Below are 20,625 nucleotides of genomic sequence, written 5' to 3'. Positions count from 1 at the left end.
AATTTAAAAAGACATCCAAAAAGAACACCCAAAAGATCATTGGAGTGTCGTTACATATGACGTCTCTTGTATAACCGATAGCCAAATGCGTGATATTTATAGAGTCCTATATCGCCAAGTCGCCAAGGACCGAGGCCGCATAACTATTGTTGGTTGTAAATTGGATTTTAGGGCTTTTAGACTGCCAAGTGTCAAATATTTTGCTCGAGGATTTTCATTGCATTTACCGCTATCCACATGTATACGTAGGCAGAGGTAGGAATGTGAGACAATATGGTGGCATAGAGACTGTCTTAAAGGGGTTATTAGGTACCATTTCCCTTTTTGAGATCCCCCAAAGTACATAACAAGCGTCACACAGTAACAAACAGGGAAGATGGCAAAGCCAACTGACAAAATGTTGTCACCATTGGCAATTGTTGGACTGTCACTCAAATTCCCACAGGATGCCATATCTCCAGATTCCTTCTGGGACATGATCGTCGAGGGCAGGTGCGCCTCGACGGAGTTTCCTCCAGATCGGCTGAACATCGATTCCCACCATAACCTGGACGCCAATCGACTTGATAGCTTATCTCTACGTGGAGGTCATTTCATGAAAGAGGATGTTGCTCTGTTTGATGCCCCTTTCTTTTCTATTACTGCCGCAGAGGCAGAGGCTATGGACCCTCAACAGAGGCTGATTCTGGAAGCTGCCTATCGAGCACTCGAGAATGCTGGGATTACCATGGAAGGAATCGCACGATCAAAGACCTGCGTATTTGCGGGGTCATCAGGCCATGAGTATCTGATGTTGCAGGCAAAAGACCCCCAATATCTACAGAAGTGGGGCATCACAGGAACGACGGGGAATATGGTGGCGAACCGCATTAGTTGGTTTTTTGACCTTATAGGACCCAGCGCTGCGATCGACACGGCTTGTTCAAGCAGCCTCATGGCTATTGATATGGCATGTCAGTCAATATGGAGTGGTGACTCAACCATGGTGAGTGTACGTTTCAAATAACTCCATAACATTTCTGATACTGTTAGGGACTGGCAATTGGAAGTAACGTTATTCTGGCACTGGAGACATCACTGATGATGGACAACTTGGGACTTCTATCTAAAGACAGTCGTTGCTACAGTTTTGACGAACGTGGCAATGGATATGCACGTGGCGAAGGAGTTGGCGTCCTTGTCATTCGTCCCTTGGAAGATGCCGTGCGAGACGGGGATACAGTCCGAGCCGTGATAAGGTCTTCTGCCTCTAACCAAGATGGAAGGACACCGGGAATTACGCTGCCGAGTACTGAGATGCAGGCTACATTAATACAAGAGGTTTATCGCAAGGCAGGGCTGGACATGACAAAGACACGCTATTTTGAAGCACACGGAACAGGTCTGGCTATCACAATATCTACAAGACTGCATACCATCCAGGCTAACATAACACAGGAACTGCCATTGGAGATCCAATCGAGACCGCAGCCATTGGCTCCGTGTTTCGACCACATCACTCTCTAGATAATCCATTATACATGTGAGTATGATAGCCCTAGGTCTTGACTCACGTTAATAAAATACCTAGCGGATCGGTGAAGTCTAATATTGGGCACCTGGAAGGTGCCAGCGGTGTTGCTGGAGTCATCAAAACAATTCTAGCACTAGAGAAAGGAATCATTCCTCCCAACAGTGTGAATTTGCAGAGCTTGAACCCCAGAATTGATGACGAGTTTTTAAATATCAAGGTATGTCAAACTGATTGAACACCTGCGTTCTTATATCTGATGGACACAGTTCCCACAAAAGGCTCTGCCCTGGCCCTCGGAGGGACTTCGACGAGCATCAGTTAGCTCTTTTGGCTATGGAGGATCAAACGCCCATATTGTGCTGGATGATGCCTACAATTTCATGAAACTGAATGGCCTAAAAGGGAATCATAATACAGTGCTCCCATTCCAGCCATCCAAATGCAGAGATTGCGATTTGGACGCAGAAGGGGAAATCAGTTCAGATGGAACTGGCTTCAATGGACTGACAGAAACAACAAACGATACGCCCAAACTCCTCGTCTGGTCAGCAGCAGATGAAAAGGGCATTCTTCGACTTAAAGAAACCTGGAAGTCACGCTTCCCCACCATCACACAATCGGCTAGGAAGAACCCAAAGTTCCTAAGTGATCTCGCTCATACGTTAGCGTGCAGACGGACTCATTTATCATGGAGGTCGTTTGCTGTCGTTCGCCCGTCAGATGATCTGGGGGCATTGGTTGATCGATTTTCGCCAGCCTCCCAGTCTCGCGGTTCATCGAATCTTGCGATGGTATTTTCTGGGGTAAGTGTGCGTTCTTATTTTGAGATAGCCGAAACTGAGAGTTTTATAGCAAGGAGCCCAGTGGTATGCGATGGGGCGCCAGCTTCTGGATATTTACCCCGTGTTCCTTCAGAGTATCGAGGACGCCGGCGAGTATCTCCAAACACTAGGATGCAAATGGATGCCCCTTGGTATGTGAAGTATACCTATTGATTATGTGTGGCTCTCTGCTAACATACCCTAGACGAGCTCGAACGCAGTGAATCCACTTCAAATATCAATAAGACCGAGTACAGCCAAATTCTGTGCACGATCCTTCAGGTGGCTTTGGTCGATCTCCTCCGCTCTGTGAACATCACCCCCAAAGCGGTACTAGGTCATTCATCCGGCGAGGTGGCAGCAGCGTAAGTAAACCCACCTCTTGAGAGACTATTCTTACCTCCTTTATCAGATATTGCGCCCGTGCAATCTCCAGACAATCAGCCTGGAAGGTATCCTATTATCGGGGTTATATGAGCAGTAAGCTGGAAAAGTCTAGCCAAATGAGAGGTTCCATGCTTGCAGTGGGCCTATCAGAACAGGGCATCAAGCCGTACATCGACAAGCTTAGCAAGGATCATGAGGTTTCCAATCTGATTGTTGGCTGCATCAATAGCCCCAAGAGCGTGACTGTTACTGGAGAGGTGACCCACCTCGACTCCCTCAAGAGCATACTTGACAAGGAAAATATCCTTTGTCGGAGGCTTAAGGTTAATTTGGCTTACCATTCATCTCAAATGAAGGAAGTCGCATCTCTCTATCAGGCAGCAATGGGAGAGTTAGAGGTAGGTTATACAGGACATAAGAACAGCCCCGAGATGGTGTCCTCTGTGACCGGCGACTGGATCGATCCAGGAGAGGTCTCTCAGGCTGCGTATTGGGTTAAGAACATGGTCTCTCCAGTGCGCTTCTCCGATGGACTGACTAGACTTTTCTCGGGATCTGCTCCAAATTCCCACAAGAGATTGGATGGCAGTCATCGCAGGACAAGGGATATTGATCACATACTCGAGGTTGGTCCACATTCAGTCTTACAGGGTGCCTGCAAGGATGTATTGAAGAACATTGAAAACGACACACCAACTGAATATTTTTCGTTATTGGTACGAAAAATGTCCGCGGCAGATACTGTATTCGCCGTCTTTGGAAACCTGCACACTGCCGGCTATCCGATTGATCTTTCCCAGGTGAATGGAATTGATTTTACAGGACATGAAATTCCAAAATCATTGCCAGACTTGCCCGAGTACCCTTTCAACCATGATACCTCATACTGGCATGAGAGTAAAATTAGCAAAGATCACCGGCTACATCCATTTGGCCGGAACGACCTACTGGGAGTTTCTGATCCGAACTGCAATCCTTTCGAGATGCGGTGGAGGAACTTTGTACGCGTTTCTGAGATGCCTTGGACCAAAGATCATCAGGTGAGAGGAGAGCATTTGGGTAGCGCGAAATTTACAAGCTAACACGGGACAAGGTCAATGGCACGATTATATACCCTGGCGCTGGCATGTTGGTGATGGCCATCGAGGCGGCCAAGCAGGTGGCAGAGCAAGGAAGAGCCATTACCGGGTTTAACATCCAAGAAGCCAAATTCCATGCTGCGATGATAGTTCCGCCTGGAACACACGGAATCGAGACTAGCTTCTACCTCCACCCTGCCAAGGGCATGGACTCCAAAAGCTCCAGCAGTTTTGAATTTCGCCTCTGTACATGTGAGAACGAAGAATGGATCGAAAATTGTACCGGGTCTATTCAGATTGTGTATACCCCAGAGGAGGAGCCTGAAATGGACAAAGTACACACAGAGGAATTGTGGAGCTCACAATTGGAAGCTTACTCGGATGCCATCAAAGCATGCACATTGCTAGTGGATGGCCCGTCTCTATATGACCGTTTTTTGAACTCCGGCTATGACTATGGAGAAGCCTTTCAGCTCATTGACAAATTGTCAATTAGTCCTGTGCAGCCATGCGTAACTGCTCAAGTCAAAAGATTCTCTTCTTCAACAGGCGAGACGATCCATCCGACAACGCTCGATGCCATTTTGCAGACATCCATCTGGACCGAGGTGGCTTCTCAAACAGAGAATATACCCACTACTGGTCCAAAGTATGTGAGAAATTTGTGGGTTGCGAGCGCTTTCGAAAACACATCATCTGGCATTTTGAGGACGTATGCTACTCGCACTGTGCGATCATCATTTCCTAGTTCTTCCTCTGACATCTTCACATTTGACGAAGCATTGCGTGAAACTCTGATCTCTGTTGAGGGACTTGAAACAGATGTCAATACCTCAGAAAACACAGAGGAAAATGACCCGTCCTCCGAAGATCTCTGCTATCAGGTCCAATGGAAGCCCGACCTCAACCTACTGAGCAACAGAGAAACCACGAATCTCTGTATCAAGGAATACCCCTACTTGTCAGAAGACACAGAAGATTTCTTAGGTGACTTGGATTTCGTGTTCATGGCGCGTATCACTGAAACACTGAAAATATTATCCGAGCAGCAGCTCACGCCATCACAGCCACATCTGAAAAAATATGTGGACTGGATGATGGATCGACAACACCTGCTTGATAAAGGCCTGCTTCAATTTGCCACTGAGCCATTGAAGAGTCGGCTGGTCGATCTTGGAGATCTTCAAGATGTCGAAAATAGGTTGCTGAATCTCAACAAAAGAGGTTATTTCTATGTCACTGTTGCTCGAAATCTGTTGGAGTTCCTTACCGGTGAAATGGACCTGTCGACCCTTTTTGAAGGCAACATGCTGAAAGAATTCTACTCCGGACAAGTAAGTCTTCATGTTCATACTTCAGTTCTATCGCTCATGACAGGAATAGCTTCACGAATCCCGTGCCCTCAGACAGGCTGGAAAATACCTTGATCTCCTTTCTCATCAAAACCCCAAAATGAAGATTCTGGAAGCCGGTGCTGGAATTGGATCCATGACGGAGGTTATGCTGCGCACGTTAGGGAATACCGAAACCAGCGACCCGCAATATGCCCAGTGGGACTTTACCGATAAGTCAGGATCGACTTTTGCTAGTGCCCAAGATCAATTCCATCAGGAGGCCGGGCGAATAAAATTCAAACTTTTGGACATTGAGCAGGATCCTGAGAAACAGGACTTCGAGTGTGGTACATACGATATAGTCGTTGCTTCCATGGTGCGCTCACATCTCTTCCTAGAAACATCGCAACTACTAACTCCAAACCAGGTCATTCATGCTACTTCGAACATCAAAGATGCTCTAGGCAATGCCCGAAAGCTTCTAAAGCCGTTAGTATCGTTTCCAACGCTCAATGTCCCAATAAATCTGACACATAATATCTAGAGGTGGCAAGCTCATGCTGTACGAGATGATCGGTCCTGGTGTCTGGTCTACTTTTACGTTCGGCCTTCTTGAGAGATTTTGGCCTAGTACGTTCTTCGTCTCCAATAAAAGCTAACAACAGCGCTAAAATTCACAGATTCAGTCGCAGATTCGAGACCGGGGCCTTGCTTCGACGAGAGGCAATGGGACGAACTTCTTCTCCAGACTGGATTCTCTGGCCTGGATCTCCTTCTACCAGAAGTTGATGGAACAATATCCCATGAATTTGGTCTAATAGTCTCCACAGCCGCCGAGGAACCCCCAGCAGCCTATCCTGTCCCGGAAATCGAAATTGTCTACGATGCTGCCGAGTCGGGCCAGCAAGAACTCGCACAGTTCCTCGTTAAATACTGCCAATCGAACAAGCTCGCCCCTGTCCGTTCTTCCTCTGTTCAAGAGGCAATGAAGTACAAGTCTGAAAATCCATTGCTACGGATCTTCCTTCTCGAGCTTCACATTCCCATCTTGTCCGAAATCCAATCGGGGCTATTCCAACAACTTCGGAGTCTCCTTTCCTCCACATCACAGGCTCTATGGATCAACCAAGGAGGAGGCATACTTCCCTCTCAGCCGCAGTTCCGCCTTGTGGATGGACTATTCCGCGTACTGATGACGGAAGATAGCAAACGTAAACTTCACCTGCTTTCGCTCGAGCCTCGTGGCCCTTTGGATCTAAAGCAACGCGATCATATCACAAGGTTGATTAGATTTTTCTTGTCACCATCCACTGCAAATGCAGATACGGAGTACATTGAGCAGGATGGAGTCTTGAACATCCCTCGCCTGATTGCTTCCAAACCATTGAGTGAGAGCATATCTACTATGGCCACCTCTCACCAGCACCGTACGCAGAGCTTCGATTGCCAGATTCCCCTCCGACTTAATGCCGCATCTCCGGGCCTAACCGATGAATTTGGGTTCATCGAAGATGAGACTGCTTACGAGCCACTCCGGTCAGATGAGATCGAGATCCAGATAAAATTCGCAGGGCTGAACTCTCATGATGACCTAATTACAGCAGGCCGGTGGAAAGCGAACGATACCGGATCTGAATGCTCTGGAAATGTCATTCGGGTGGGTGACGCCTGTGAGCGATTCCAAGTCGGTGATCACGTTGCTGCCCTACACAACGGTTGCTTTGCCACGTCGATTCGCCTGCGAGAAACTGGCCCCATTGTCAAGATTCCTGAGGGTGTATCCTTCGCCAATGCTGCAGCTGTGCCAGTCAGTTTTGCCACTGCACACATTGCACTGCACAATGTGGCCCACATCCAGCCTGGCGAGACTGTGTTGATTCACTCGGCATCTAGTGATACTGGTCAAGCAGCGGTCCAGATTGCAAAGAATGCTGGAGCAACGATTTTTGCAACAGTTAGCTCTGAGAGCAAGAAACAACTGCTTATGGATATCTACCACATCCCCGCGTCCCATATTTTCTCTAGCCGGACGATTGTGTTTTCAAAGATGATCAAGCGCCGCACGGGCGGAAAGGGTGTCGATGTGATTCTCAACTCACTGACAGGGGAAGGTCTGTTCGAATCTTGGAGGTGTATTGCACCTTATGGTCGATTCATCGAGATTGGTAAAAGGGACATTCTATCAAACCATGGGCTCCCCATGTTCCGGTTCCTTGAGAATTTTACCTTCAGCGCCATAGACTTAACTGCCATGTCAGTTGAAAGACCCGAGGTATGCATCGCTGCTCTCAGATCGGTATTTGATTCCATACAGGTTGGCAACCTGCGACCATCCCAGCCTATCAACGCATACGGGGTAGGGGAAATGGAGGAGGCATTTGGAAAGATGCAGACTAGCCAACATGTTGGTAAAATGGTGCTTGATATGCGAGGACAAGATCAGGTTAAGGTAAAGTTTACTTCTCCCCTGTCTTATCTGCTAGTTCTTACAAGTCCCTATTTTCTAGATGGCGTTGAGAACCCGATCCAGTTTCTCATTGGATCCCAATGCAACGTTCGTGGTTTCCGGGGAATTCGGGGGGTTGGGAAAAAACATCGCATGCTGGCTGGCAGACCAAGGAGCTCGCCATTTGCTCCTTCTGTCAAGGTCCGGGGGACAGAGTGAGAAGGGCAAGGAGCTTGTCAAGTGCCTTGAACTGAAAGGCGTGATGGCCCTGGCTCCAGCTTGTGATGTCTCGGACGGGGAATCGGTGAAGAACGCTTTGCGTGAATCTGGATCGCAAATGCCCCGGATCAAAGGATGTATCCAGGCAGCCATGGCACCGAGGGTGAGTATCGATGTCACTTTGTTTGCTTTCAGATGGGCTAACCTCCCTAGGACGCTCGTTTTGAAGAAATTTCCCACCAATTCTGGCAGGAATCTATTAGCCCTAAGGTGCAAGGATCGTGGAACCTCCACAAACATCTTCCCCAAGGAATGGACTTTTTCATCTTGCTATCGTCTCTCTCGGGCATTCTAGGAACCAGTGGACAGGCCATCTACGCCGCCGGCAACACTTTCCATAGTGCACTAGCTCGGCACCGTGTTGGTTTGAATGAGAAGGCGACTTGTCTGGACTTGGGGGTGTGTGATTACGTTGGTGGCGCTGCCGACAGTGAAAACAGTGGTGTGGCACCAGTGACAGAAGCACAGTTCCATGCCCTGCTAGCCAAATATTGTAATCCTAGGATCGGTCTTCCAACACCTCTGGATTGCCAGACTATCGTTGGCCTGTCCCCAAGTGCACTTTCCGACAAGAAACAATGGCAAGATAACCCACTCGTCCGACACCTGATCACAAACGAGACACTCGGTGGAAAAGCAGATAGTCGACCACACAGCGCCAAAGGAGCAGGATCACTGCTACAAGCGGAGACCTTGGCCGATGCCAATGCGGCTGTTTTGGAATTATCCACCGAAAAGCTTTCCAAGACTGTAAGCATGGCGATGGCGGATGTTGATGCGAATACGCCCTTGCACCAGTATGGAGTGGACTCGCTCGTTGCGGTAGAGCTGCGCGATTGGTTTGCCGAAGAGCTTCAGGCTGAGTTGGGTGTTTTTGAGATCCTTGGAGGTGCAACGTTGGCGTCAGTGTCACAGTTGGTTGCGAAGAAGAGTAACCTTGTTCAGGCTTCATAGACTTATACATTAGATTTGCTGGATTAAACTTGAATTTCTATTACAATCCCCCCAATATGATCCATATAGTAGTAATATCAAGTTGTGGGGGTGTCGTTTTATAGAGGACGATTCCTAATTTGGACATCACATCAACCCCCCCACTATGATCTCATCGCTTTCTTATAAAACAAGGCTGGATTGATTCTTCTTTCTACTTCATACTTCATCTTTTTTAATCAACAATATGGCCAAGATTACTCTCCAGTCAAAGCATCAGCTACAGTCAGGACATGAGATCCCAGTGATAGGATATGGAGTCAGTTACCCCGCAAACACAGACCTATATGACCAACCTTGGAAGAGAGCTGACATGGTATAACAATAGGTGTATATGATGTACGTTTGAAACCCAATACACCCTCATTTTGAATTAAACCCCCTGACCAATCGGTAGTCCCTCATCCGCGACCGAGAAGGCTACTCTCGAAGCCCTGGATGTTGGATTCCGCCATGTACGTCTCCCCCACGAAGACCGCAAGACCACACTAACCAAATCCCAGGTCGACTCGGCAATCATGTACCGCAACGAGAAGCCCTGCGGAAAGGCAATCCTGAATTCCAATCTGGATCGATCGCAGATCTTCTTTACGACCAAGATCCCGCCAGGATCGATGGGCTACGAGTCTACTAAGCGAGCTATTAATTCCAGTCTACGAGAAGCTGCACAGGAATACTTTGACCTGTAAGTTCCCCGGGGTATATGGCAAACATATCATATATCTATCCACCCTGGAATTGGAATGTACAATCTAACCCCTAGATCTAACCAACAGTGTTCTAATCCATGCACCCTACGGCGGAAAAGAAGCCCGTCTAGGTTCCTGGGATGCACTGGTTGAAGCCCAGAAAGCAGGAAAAGTGAAATCCATCGGTGTATCAAACTACGGCATCCACCACCTCGAAGAACTGGAGGCTTACATCCAGGGTGGCGGGGGTGGTCAGATTGATGTTGGTCAGTATGAACTGCACCCGTGGCTGGACCATTCGGATATCGCAGAGTGGTTGCAGAAAAGGAAGATTGTTGTTGAGGCGTACTCGCCCCTTGCGCATGGGAGTCGGTTGACGGAGCCCGTGTTGCTTTCTATCGGGAAGAAGTATGGGAAGAAGCCGGCGCAGGTTTTGATTCGGTGGAGTTTGCAGATGGTAAGTAGGACCGAGTTTGTTCAGGGCAAAGGATATAATATATAGATTCGGGTATGCTAATATTCTGGTTCTTAGGGATTTGTGCCTCTGCCCAAGTCTACTACGCCGAAGCGCATTCGCGAGAATGCTGATGTCTTTGACTTTGAGTTGGCGGATGAGGATATGAAGTTGCTTGATACGGGAGAGTATTCTCCCACGGACTGGGATCCGACTGTTGATGAGGATTGAAGTAGATGGTTGTAGTTATATGTGAACTAGATGCTTTAAGTAATTAAATGGTTGAGTAGAGGAAGCCGGAGGAACGTTGGATTTGTCAGAGGCCCGTAGGAGGAGGGGCTCTCCGCGGGGTGAACTTGCGACTTTCAACTTTCAACTTTCTCGCACTCCGATCTTCATCTTGTCTCTTGTGACACTTGCGATTTAGATTTTAATACATCTATATCGAATTTCCCACTTATTCTTCCATCATGAAGTTGATCCTATCCAGTTCGTAAGTAGTGTCATTCGATGCGCCTCGAATCCAAGTCACTCACCCTTCACAGGAATATTATGCAAGCTGGACGGCAATCCGTCATTCGCCAGCCTCTGACCCAGAAATCAAACGTTGAGCTAATCAACTCACTTCGATCCAACTTCCTTGCCTCGCAACAGATCGGAACCTCACCGGCTGACGGCACCAAGACAAATGGTCACTCAACTGCATCGCATCCGCCCTCATGGACGCTACAGACCGAAGATGGTCTCTATATCCCCGCGATCGACTTCTCACAGCCCGGTCTGTCAGAAGAGCGCGACCAATACGATATCACAGTGAAGCTATTCTACCTACCGGGAATCCCGGTGTCAAGGCGGTGCGCACACACCCGAGAGGCAATTGATCTGGTATTGAAGGAACTACACGTCAAGTCTATCGATCTACTGATCGTCTCATTCCCGGGGATCCTGTTCGATGCAGACGACGACAGCGAAGAAGAAGACAATGAAGCGAGCACTGGCGAACCGGACGACTTCGACAGCTTGGTGCAGACATGGCAGGTGTTGGAGTCGCTGCATGAACAGGGCGTGATCGCCCAGCTGGGAGTCGCGGAGTTCGGCAGCGAACGCTTGGCCCGGTTCCTCCCGCATACCAAGGTCAAGCCCTCGGTCGATCAGATCAATCTTAAGGATTGCTGTGTCGTTCCTAAACATTTGATTCTCTATGCGAAACAAGAAAAGATTCAACTCCTCACCCATAACGATTGCCATGATATTCTTCCTGTCGGCACGACGCGGGAACTGCTCGGTCCCGCGGAGAAGAGCGGTGCGGGCATCTTGGCTTCGTCTCCCGAGGCCAACGACGGTATCCAGGGAGATATCGAGCCGCAGTGGGTAGTTAAGTACACGGCAGTCGTCAAAGATCGCGGAGTAGTCGAGAACAAGGGGTATTTCGCGTCGGCTGATGTCGGCACATGTCTCAAGGACCGGTCATGAATGCTTCATTTTTTCTTCTTTGCGATCGTCGATATGGATTTTTGTCATGACAAGCGTGGCGTTTCTTTTTTGCTTTAAATCAATCATAGCTGGTGTGGGACGGTTGCATCCAACTCTAAAAACCAAATGAGATTGGCTTAACCAAGCATACTCCTCTTCCGCCCTCTCATGCGCACATCCTCAAGTCTCTTCAGCGCAGAAAGGGCTCCCTTGTAACTATCCCGGTAACCCGCAATCAGCGCATCAAACATAGGCTCCGAGCGCGGATGCGTGCTCCCAATCGCCCGCTCCAACACATATAAATCAACAGCCCGGTCTTCATCCTGATTACTCTGCGACGCAAGACCGAAATCAATCAACACGACATCGCCCTCTGTGGAAGGCGAGCCAGCGCCATCAACAGCACCACTTGCATCCGCAGATGGTCGCAGCATGAGGTTACTCGTAGTCAAGTCTCCATGCACAACACCAGCCTTGTGCAAGACACCGATAGCAGAGCCCATTTTCCTCAACAAGCCGCGCACACGCGCTTCTTCGTTTTCGATCTGTGATTCATCCAGCGAGCCTTGGTTCTGCTTCATCCATGCTTCCCACTGCTCGAGAACTACCCGCACCACAGGCCCGTCAATCCACTCCATCATTAGCCAGGCACCGCCCCACCCGCCTTCTGTGCCGCCGTGGCCTTCCCAGTCCAGGGCTAGGAGGGCTGGAACGCTAACGCCCTCCCGTACGAGTTTCGCTAGGCATCGTGCCTCTGAGGTTATCCGTTGGCGGGTGAGTCGGCGGTCGAGAATTGGGTGGCGGTAGGGTTTTGAGGGGCGGATCTTGAGCGCGGCGGGGATGGAGGGGTTGAGGGAGGTGGTTTTGTAGAGGTGGGCTTCGGCGCCTTGAGTGAGGAGAGTTGGTGGTGGTGTGGTATTGTTGAAGGGGGAGGGGAGAGGTGGGGGTTTGTATTCTTCCATTATGAGAGTTTTGGGGAGGAGAGGTTGAAAGGTGGAAAGGGAAAGGGGATGAAGTGGTGAAGTGAAGAGGAAAAAGTTGTGGGGCGGATTCTCGGAGTATAACCAGTTGTATACATAACCAGCTGGAATTATTTGGATGTTGATAGTTGGATTGAATATGTTGATATGTATGTTAAATATGTTAAATAGATGTCAATTCATCAAAGCAGAAACAATTTATATGTAAATTAAAGAATAAATTTTGAAATCATTAATGCATATATTCCGTAGTATCTCATTAATTATGTGGACACCTGAGTTCACAAACCCTTATATGTATAACCCCCCCCCTTTTCTCTCAATATTTCCATATTAATAGCTAAATCAAAGCAGATGAAGGTCAGGGCGCACATTAGCCAATCGACAAGTACCCTGATACATCCTCTCAAGAGTCGACGCCATAACCTCTAGATCAGTAGACTCCGCCGACCAATGCTTCAGCGTTCGAACCGACAGTCTCACCAAGGCAGTCCAATTCACCGGTAATCGCACCTGCCACGTAGCAGGGTCCCGAGATGCCTCAAGCTGGTATAAGACAGCCCCGAGGATGTGCACAGCACAGGCAAAGCTGGCACGAACCACGTTCCAGATCCACTCATGTCGGAACTGATACCAGTAGCTTGGTATGAGTGTGACGCAGTTGTCAATGGCCTTTTGTGCCAAGTGGAACACTTCCGCCCACAATTGGTTGTTCTTTTTGATGAATGTTGGCATACCCTGGAAATGCATTGCAAGGTAGAATGATGGTCGGTAGATCCTCTCCAGTGCCATGTGGTACCGACCGCGGAAGAAGAACCTCAGGTCTGGGTTGTCTTTTGCAGACTGGATCCCCGCTATGGAGATTTGGTACCTTTGGGAAGAGTTAGCAAGGCCAGTTCGGGGATATTGAAATTGTGTTCGGGGGACCTCGGGGCTCGTGGCTCGGGGCTCGTGGCTCGTACCATGATGTTACAACACGCTCTGCGTCCATGGTTTTTCTTAGGAGATCGGGGATATCTTTGGTCCAGCCTTTCTCGCCTTGACGCCACATGTCAGACACTATGTCATTAGTGGTCCGGCGGTTACAGATAGACCCGATGTAGAATTTCCACCCTTTCTCTTCCTCGGTGCCATCTAGTTCAAACCCTGGCCTGACTCCGAAATCTTGATCTTCCTCCATTTGATCATATGATGAAGGAGATCTGCGAGAGAATTTGGGGAATGGGTCTGAATAGCCTAGGCTTTCAAGACCACTGCTCCAGAGAGGGAGCTCGCTCTGCATCTCACTGTCGACAATACTTAGCTGAGGACCATATAACAGCCCGGTGAAAAGAACCTACTGTTCCGCTTGGATACAAGACCAGTATAGTCTCGACTCCAGATTATGATAATTGTCATCAGCGGTCCACTGTTCTCTACATAGCGACCGCAAACGAACTTCTAATCTGCAAGATGCCTGCTGGTAACAGAACCAAGCCTGCAGAGGTCGTATGGCATGTCTATGATAGCTTCCAGCAAGAAGGAAGCACTGAATATCTGTTGGAGAGGTGTGTAAGAAACCGAATCTCTGTTTTGCTGCGTGGAAATATGTCTCAGCCAAATCGAGATTGGCATCGGACATTGGGGGCGCTTGGAGTCCATCGAGATTCGCTGGCATGTCCTCTGACAGTGGGACAAACTTCGATGATGTGCACGAAGCTAGGGCGCACGCTAACAACTAGAGACATGATTTAGTTCAAGTGGGACTTGGACTTCCCCAAAAGGGAAAGGAGCTGACATACCACTTGACATGAGGGGCCATCCCATCCAAGACCCTGGACAGTGACCTCCTTGGCATAGCGGTCTAGATTGTCTAGATCGACTATCGGGTTTCTTCGGTGGCATAGTAGGAAGTACTTCCTGCAAAGTCTAGGGATCTCATCGACAAAGCTTCCGATCCCCACCTGTCGGGGTGCCTGCATACTGCGGGGCTGGTTATCCAACGAGTCGAGGAGAAAGGATCGGATATGCTTTTCGGCTTCGGTGATGACCTTGTTGAAGATGGGCCATCGGAGCATGTTCTCCCCGGAACTAGCCATGTAAAGGATTCGGGGATCATTATCGGTTCCCCGGTCATCGACACTACCAGTGCTGGTGCTAGGTGGATTGCTCCCCGGCAATGATTCGGCTACGGGGCTAGGGTTCTGCATAGCCAACTCAAAGAATCCTTCTTTAAGCGAACGAGTCGAGCTGGTGGAGCCTTCGGATTTGAAGTTCTCCAGCAAACCGGCGATATGATTCAGTCGTTGGAGCACCTCATGATTCGATGGGTTGCCAGGGTCAAACCCAACTCTAAGAATAAGGTCAATGCTTAGTGTGTTGTCCTCCCCTTCCCCCCTCCTTCCACCATCTCCTTTCACATCCGTGGGCCATGACGATATCTTACTGGTTCTGCTGTGGCGATGTTTCGGGATAATTGCACTCCATCCCCTGCACGGCACAGTAGCTACAGGTCGGCCTGGTATTGTCACATCGAGTCTTGCGCAGCCGACAGGTCTGACAGGCTGTCGGAGCTCGTGTTCGGATCTCACGCTTCCTAGGGATTCTTGGGTTGCCAAACTCCATGATCATCCACAGTGCAAATCCGGGTTGTTTTTCGGGGAGGCCGGGGAGATAGATGAGGGGAGATGTAAAAGATTAAGTGCGACCCACGGATATTCAGCTAGAAATCAATACCCTCGAGTTGAGAGAGAGACGATCCACTCCAAGAAGACAAAGAAAACATCCAACCTACCGAGTGCTTACGGATGTGGCGTGGCCAAATAAGGCAATGGGTAACAAAGAAACTGTCGAAGGCGATGTGATGGCCAAAGGCTAACACCCATGGCTGCCTCAGGGGTTTTCACGTTGCTGATTGGACGATTCACTCCCTGGTCACTCCGGACATGGGCTGTGTTCTTCTGTGATTTGATGTCTTTTGTTTTTCTTTTCCCACAATATAAAGAGCTCCCCGATCCTTTTGCCCTTGATTCTCGTATTTCTGGAATATCTCTTTTTGGCTGAATGCAGCTATTGGAAAATAAAATAAAAAATATAAAATAAAATAAAATCCTTGGGAATATTAGGGGGTATGTTGTATGTTGTATGTTGTATTTCGGTACAGGAGAGAGAGTACCTAGAGGTAGAGAATCCGAGACATTCCGTTGAGGGATGTTGTGGACTTCTTGTACTTTGTGTAAAAAAATAAAATAAAATAGGTAGAATCCATGGATATTTGAATATAATCTGGGAAGCTTGTCCCTAGATCTTTCTATAGTCGTGTTGTAAATTAGATTCACGTCTGTACACACCCCGATTTTTATGTTTTTTTTTGGGATTGTGATAGGTTCGAACCGGGGAGTATTTGATGCCTATTATATAGCCCTAAGAATCCACCTCCATCCATCCTCGTGAACAATGTAGAGGACCAAAGAACATAAAAAAAAAAAAAAAAATGAAAAAGAAAAACCTATTTGATCATAACGTCAATGAAATTCACCCGCTCAGGTAAGTACATGTACAAGCCTTGTCCACAAGGCCAAATTCTTAACGCCGAAATTAATGCACAGTGTCACAAAGTCAGTCACAGAGTCACAGTCACTTCATCTGACCTTCATCGGACCTTCCTCTTGGGTCTTCTTGCCAGAGGTGCCTCACAATGTTCAGTCCAAGCATCTTCAAAGACAGTCTTTCGTGGGCCAATCTGGCCTTGGTAGAAGTTGAGCTTACGCACAACCTCCATAGCACCGGTACCCAGTGACACCGTCTTGCCCATGATAATACATTCCGATACACCCTCAATGAGATCGGTGCGACCGAGACCACCGGCATCGAAAAGATGATCCGCAGTCTTCTCGAACGAAGCAAGCTGAAGCACCGAGTCACGCATCTTAGCTAGACCAAAACGTGTAATACCGAGCACTTCACCCTTGTAAGTCATCACGTCGGCCAGAAGCTGCATGTGACGAGGATCGATGTCCATGTCCTTCATGACTTCACTGATTTCGACAACGACCGTGCTTCGAGCAGCCTCAATACCTAGAACGTCTCGCGCCTCCATAATGTTGTTGGTCCGGGTGCGGAGACCGTCCACACCCATCGTAGTCATACACTCCCTCAATCCGTAGCCTTCCACGAGCAAGGTGTTCGTGGTCGATGTCTCGTCCGTCCGAATAATAGCACGGGTGGCACGTGGGTGACCCAGGATTTGGATGTTAGGAAGGATACGCTTCAAATGCTTCAAGCGGAGGAAAGGATCAGCGCTGGTGGCGGCAATTTCCGTCTTAGAAAGACCCAACTTGCTGGCGGGATCAAGATCCATGTGGACCTTGATTGAGGCTTGCTTGCAAGAGAATTTGAGGTCACCGCCCTTGAACCGTTTGTTGGTCTTGATCGCTTCAACGATCTGCGGCGTCGTGATCTCCAGCGCCAAGTCTTCGATAGTCTTCCAGTTCAGAACAACCTTCAAGTAAGCATCATCGGGGGACCAAACCTCCGTGATGGAGTGGACGACGTCGCTGAGGAAGGTCTTTTCAATGCGTCCTTTCACAATACGAGCAGCGATAGTGCTTTCTTTATTGACCAGTTCGCAAGCCACAACGGGAGTACTGATCTCTTTTGAGGCGTTGATAATTTCCTTGATACGAGGTACACCCTGCGTGATACTCATTCCGGCGACACCGGCGAAATGGAAAGTTTTCAGGGTCATTTGCGTTCCGGGTTCACCAATGGACTGGGCACCAACGGCACCCACAGCGTGGCCGGGCTCGACCTGGGCTCTCTTGTATTTCAACAAACAAGCAGTGATGAAAGCCCTCAGTGTGGTTTCTGTCAGCTTGCCTGTATGATCCAATCCCTTACGGCTCCGCTGGTCGGACGGCTCAATATCGCCACCTCGAGAGATCAATTTGTCGGCTCTCTTTTCCACGTATTCCTGAATTGAGTCAAGGAAGTCACGGGCACTTTCGAACTGATCGATACCGTGATCGCTGCGGTCCATGTATGCCAGGTCATTGCCGAGCAAGTCCTTGCGGTTTAGCTTCGCACGTTCCTTTGAAAGCATCTGTTCGCAGACTTCCATAATTTCCATCGGCAACAAACTTCGCTCGTCATTGTTGTACGTAGTAGATTCCGAGTGAATGAATGTTCGATCGAAGTGGACGGGTTTGGCTTTACCCTCCATATCCACAGGATCCAATTTATCGTCACCATACTGGAACTGAACGATGGCAGCAGACGAGTTACGCACCGTGTCATCATACATCGATGACAAATCTTCAAGAGATTTCATCAGGCGACGAGACATGTAACCAGTCTCAGCGGTCTTGACAGCTGTATCGACCAGACCTTCACGACCGGACATAGCGTGGAAAATGAACTCCGGGGGCTCCAGTCCGGAGAAGAAACTGTTGCGAACGAAACCCTTCGACGGAGGCTGTCGTGCATTCTTCGGGAAATGCGGTAGGGTACGATCCTGGAAACCATCCTGTACACGTTGACCAGCGATAATTTGTTGACCGACAAGGGCAACCATCTGGGACACGTTGATGCTAGAACCCTTGGATCCGGAAGTGGCCATTATCAGGGGCGAGTTGTACTTGCTCAGCTGCATAATACACTCGTCACCAGCTTGCTGACGGACTTTACTGAGAATACCGGAGATCTGGTTCTCCATGGTTTGTAATTCGTCACATCCAGGATACTTCTCCAGAGTGCCCGCCTTGTACTTAGCAATGACGGCGTCACACGCCGAGTACGCTGCCTCAACAAGATCATCTTTGGACTGAACGAGCCCTGCACTAGGGTAGACATCTCCGATACCAATTGAAAATCCGATGTTGGTGAACCATCGGGCGGACAGTTTTGACAAACGGTTCATGCCCTCAGCTGCTGCCGGTGGGCCGAAATCTCTGAGCATAATGTAGAAAACATTGTCTTTCTTTCCAGAACCAATTGTAGACTTGTCCATCACACCACACATGACCTCCGAGTTGCGGATGACTAGCCAGCCATCATTGGGGTCCAAGTCCTTTGGACGACCATCCTTGGGCATCTTGAACTCACGACAGGCGGCGTCCAAGTTAACCATAACAGGGTCGGATGTGTTGGGGCGCATAAGAATGTTAAAGACTTGTTTGCCAGTCCACATCATCTGGGGCTTCAAGACTGATGGTGGTGGGAGATCGAATCTCGTTTCAGGGCCAAGCATATAGAGACAGATCTGTGTGAAGGAGGCACGATCATAGAAGTTGTCTTTGCTGCTCAACAAGTAGGCGGCACTGATGAAATCTTGGATGGCAGAAATGATGGGCTCTCCGTTTTTGGGCGTGGCCAAATTGTTCTTCACGCCCATGAGTTCCATCGCTTCTGCTCGGGCTTCTTCGGTCTGCGGCACGTGGAGGTTCATTTCATCTCCGTCGAAATCGGCATTGTAGGGGTTGCAGACACATTCGTTCAATCGGAAGGTTCTATGGGGTCGGATTTTGGCAAAATGGGATAGAATACTGAGCTTGTGGAGGGAGGGCTGTCGATTGAACAGCACAATGTCTCCGTCTTCAAGATGACGCTCAACCAGATCGCCTTCTTGCAGCGCATCAGCCATACGCTGGGTGTTACTGTACTTCAACATCTGTCTGAATCCAGTTCCTTTCTTGACGATCAAGTTCGCTCCGGGCCATTTGTTGCTACCATTGCAAATCCGTTGCTGTAGTTTCTCCTTGTTGTATCTGGTCACTAGTTCGGGATAAGTCATGTTCTTTGCCACCAGCTCCGGAACAGCGACCTCATCAACTCGCAAATTGGGGTCGGGTGAAATGACAGTTCGCCCAGAGAAATCAACACGTTTTCCTGACAGATTTCCACGGAAACGACCTTGCTTTCCCTTCAAACGTTGGACGAAGCCTCGGATTGGCTTTCCGAGATCAGCTTTGTTAAGCCCAGGCACATCGCTGTTGATGTAGACAGCAATTTGAAGTTGCATATAGTCCCAGCACTCCATGATTGTCTGAACTGGAGCGCCCTTAAGCAGGGCATTCTTAAGATTGATGTTGCTCTGCACAATGTCACCGAGCTTGGCGGTCAAGTCATCTTCTGTAGATGCACCATCTTGTCCCACTGAAGGTCGAATGCAAACCGGTGGAGCTGGAATGAATTGCCAGAGGAACATCTCCGGGCGAGCCTCCTTTGGATTCATGCCAATCAATTCACAGTCTGAGTCGGACATTTTCTTGAATAGCTTAAGAACACGAAGAGGGTTCATGTCATCCTGCGCCTTTTTGAAGTGTTTTTCGACCTCTGGGTTTGCGCCTCTTGCCTCAAGGAAAGAGTTATCAAAGACATCCTTGCTGATCGGTGTTTGCTTTTTGACGGAAATCGAGACATTGAATGCACGGAATTTGTCATGGGTAATCTTCAGCGCACTTGTTCCGGTCTTCTTCACGACACCATTGACCGCTCCGCAGTATGTACATTGACGGGTTTTCCGACACCGTTCGTTGATGCGCTTTGCGATCTGGGTCCGGCGGAGGTTATCAAGGCCCGGTCGGCGCATATCGCGAAGATAGGTTCGGCGCTCCGCCTCTGGGAGCAGAATGTTCGAACATTCTTTGCAAATTTCCTGAAGGATCGAAATGACGCGCTTGAAATAACCGACGTGGAAGGATGGTAGGACCAGTCTCACATGGCCGAAATGACCATTGCAGTCTTTCAGGTTGTTTCCACATGTGGCGCAAGAATCAGTCTTGTTCGAGATACCCATGCGCTGGTCGAGAGGTCCATTCGCAACGACCGTTCGCGTTTGGTCCAAGTCGAAAAATTTTCGGTCAGAAACTTCGACCACTGCTTGGCCGACAATGTCATCGTTGGTTCTGGAAACATAAATCTTCATTAGCGATCAAGTCTGCGACAAACGCTTGTGACAAGCACATGTGAGTGAACTGCATACAAGACACCAAACTTCAGTTCTTTGATCACTTTAGGAACACTGTCAATGACCTGGGACTTGCCCAGGTCTACCTGTGCACCCTCTGGAGGCTGCATGGCCGTCGTCAAATGCGGAGCATGGCAGGGTGACTCAAGGTGATGCGATCGGCATAGGCGGACTTCAGCCGCTAGGAACAATACCTCAGGCTCGAAGAAGAATTAACTCCGGTATTGTGTTA

General features: G+C 48.9%; 6 protein-coding genes across 6 annotated transcripts; 3 read left to right on the top strand and 3 right to left on the bottom strand.

Annotated features, from left to right (window-relative positions):
• Nucleotides 1–397: 397 nt before the first annotated feature.
• N7516_000842 (type I polyketide synthase) lies at nt 398–8,813 on the top strand (the record flags this gene model as incomplete). The annotated part of the gene is made up of 15 exons (XM_057213564.1): nt 398–985; nt 1,033–1,381; nt 1,438–1,522; nt 1,571–1,730; nt 1,780–2,316; nt 2,366–2,486; nt 2,540–2,699; nt 2,771–3,761; nt 3,815–5,134; nt 5,184–5,510; nt 5,562–5,623; nt 5,679–5,764; nt 5,815–7,583; nt 7,642–7,962; nt 8,013–8,813. 15 exons carry the CDS (start codon nt 398–400, stop codon nt 8,811–8,813), a joined length of 7,677 nt encoding a protein of 2,558 aa, XP_057075447.1.
• Nucleotides 8,814–9,039: 226 nt separating this feature from the next.
• On the top strand, nt 9,040–10,226 carry N7516_000841 (aldo/keto reductase family protein; the record flags this gene model as incomplete). Its single annotated transcript, XM_057213563.1, has 6 exons — nt 9,040–9,111; nt 9,181–9,191; nt 9,250–9,307; nt 9,356–9,537; nt 9,629–9,998; nt 10,074–10,226. The coding sequence occupies 6 exons, from the start codon at nt 9,040–9,042 to the stop codon at nt 10,224–10,226; spliced, it is 846 nt and encodes a 281-aa protein (XP_057075446.1).
• A 239-nt stretch (nt 10,227–10,465) lies between these two features.
• N7516_000840 (putative gamma-cysteine synthetase regulatory subunit) lies at nt 10,466–11,468 on the top strand (the record flags this gene model as incomplete). Its single annotated transcript, XM_057213562.1, has 2 exons — nt 10,466–10,488; nt 10,541–11,468. 2 exons carry the CDS (start codon nt 10,466–10,468, stop codon nt 11,466–11,468), a joined length of 951 nt encoding a protein of 316 aa, XP_057075445.1.
• Nucleotides 11,469–11,605: 137 nt separating this feature from the next.
• Nucleotides 11,606–12,430, bottom strand: bud32 (serine/threonine protein kinase BUD32; the record flags this gene model as incomplete). The annotated part of the gene is made up of 1 exon (XM_057213561.1): nt 11,606–12,430. One exon carries the CDS (start codon nt 12,428–12,430, stop codon nt 11,606–11,608), a length of 825 nt encoding a protein of 274 aa, XP_057075444.1.
• Nucleotides 12,431–12,793: 363 nt separating this feature from the next.
• On the bottom strand, nt 12,794–15,052 carry N7516_000838 (Zn(II)2Cys6 transcription factor; the record flags this gene model as incomplete). Its single annotated transcript, XM_057213560.1, has 5 exons — nt 12,794–13,319; nt 13,411–13,734; nt 13,789–14,165; nt 14,230–14,779; nt 14,874–15,052. 5 exons carry the CDS (start codon nt 15,050–15,052, stop codon nt 12,794–12,796), a joined length of 1,956 nt encoding a protein of 651 aa, XP_057075443.1.
• A 1,027-nt stretch (nt 15,053–16,079) lies between these two features.
• On the bottom strand, nt 16,080–20,503 carry N7516_000837 (DNA-directed RNA polymerase III core subunit RPO31; the record flags this gene model as incomplete). Its single annotated transcript, XM_057213559.1, has 2 exons — nt 16,080–20,331; nt 20,409–20,503. 2 exons carry the CDS (start codon nt 20,501–20,503, stop codon nt 16,080–16,082), a joined length of 4,347 nt encoding a protein of 1,448 aa, XP_057075442.1.
• Between the last annotated feature and the right edge of the window lie 122 nt (nt 20,504–20,625).

Source organism: Penicillium verrucosum (assembly GCF_028828655.1).
Source record: "Penicillium verrucosum strain IBT 35672 chromosome Unknown utg000001l_segment0_segment0, whole genome shotgun sequence".
In the NCBI taxonomy this organism is placed as follows: domain Eukaryota; kingdom Fungi; phylum Ascomycota; class Eurotiomycetes; order Eurotiales; family Aspergillaceae; genus Penicillium; species Penicillium verrucosum.
This window is presented reverse-complemented; position numbering and strand designations above follow the sequence as displayed.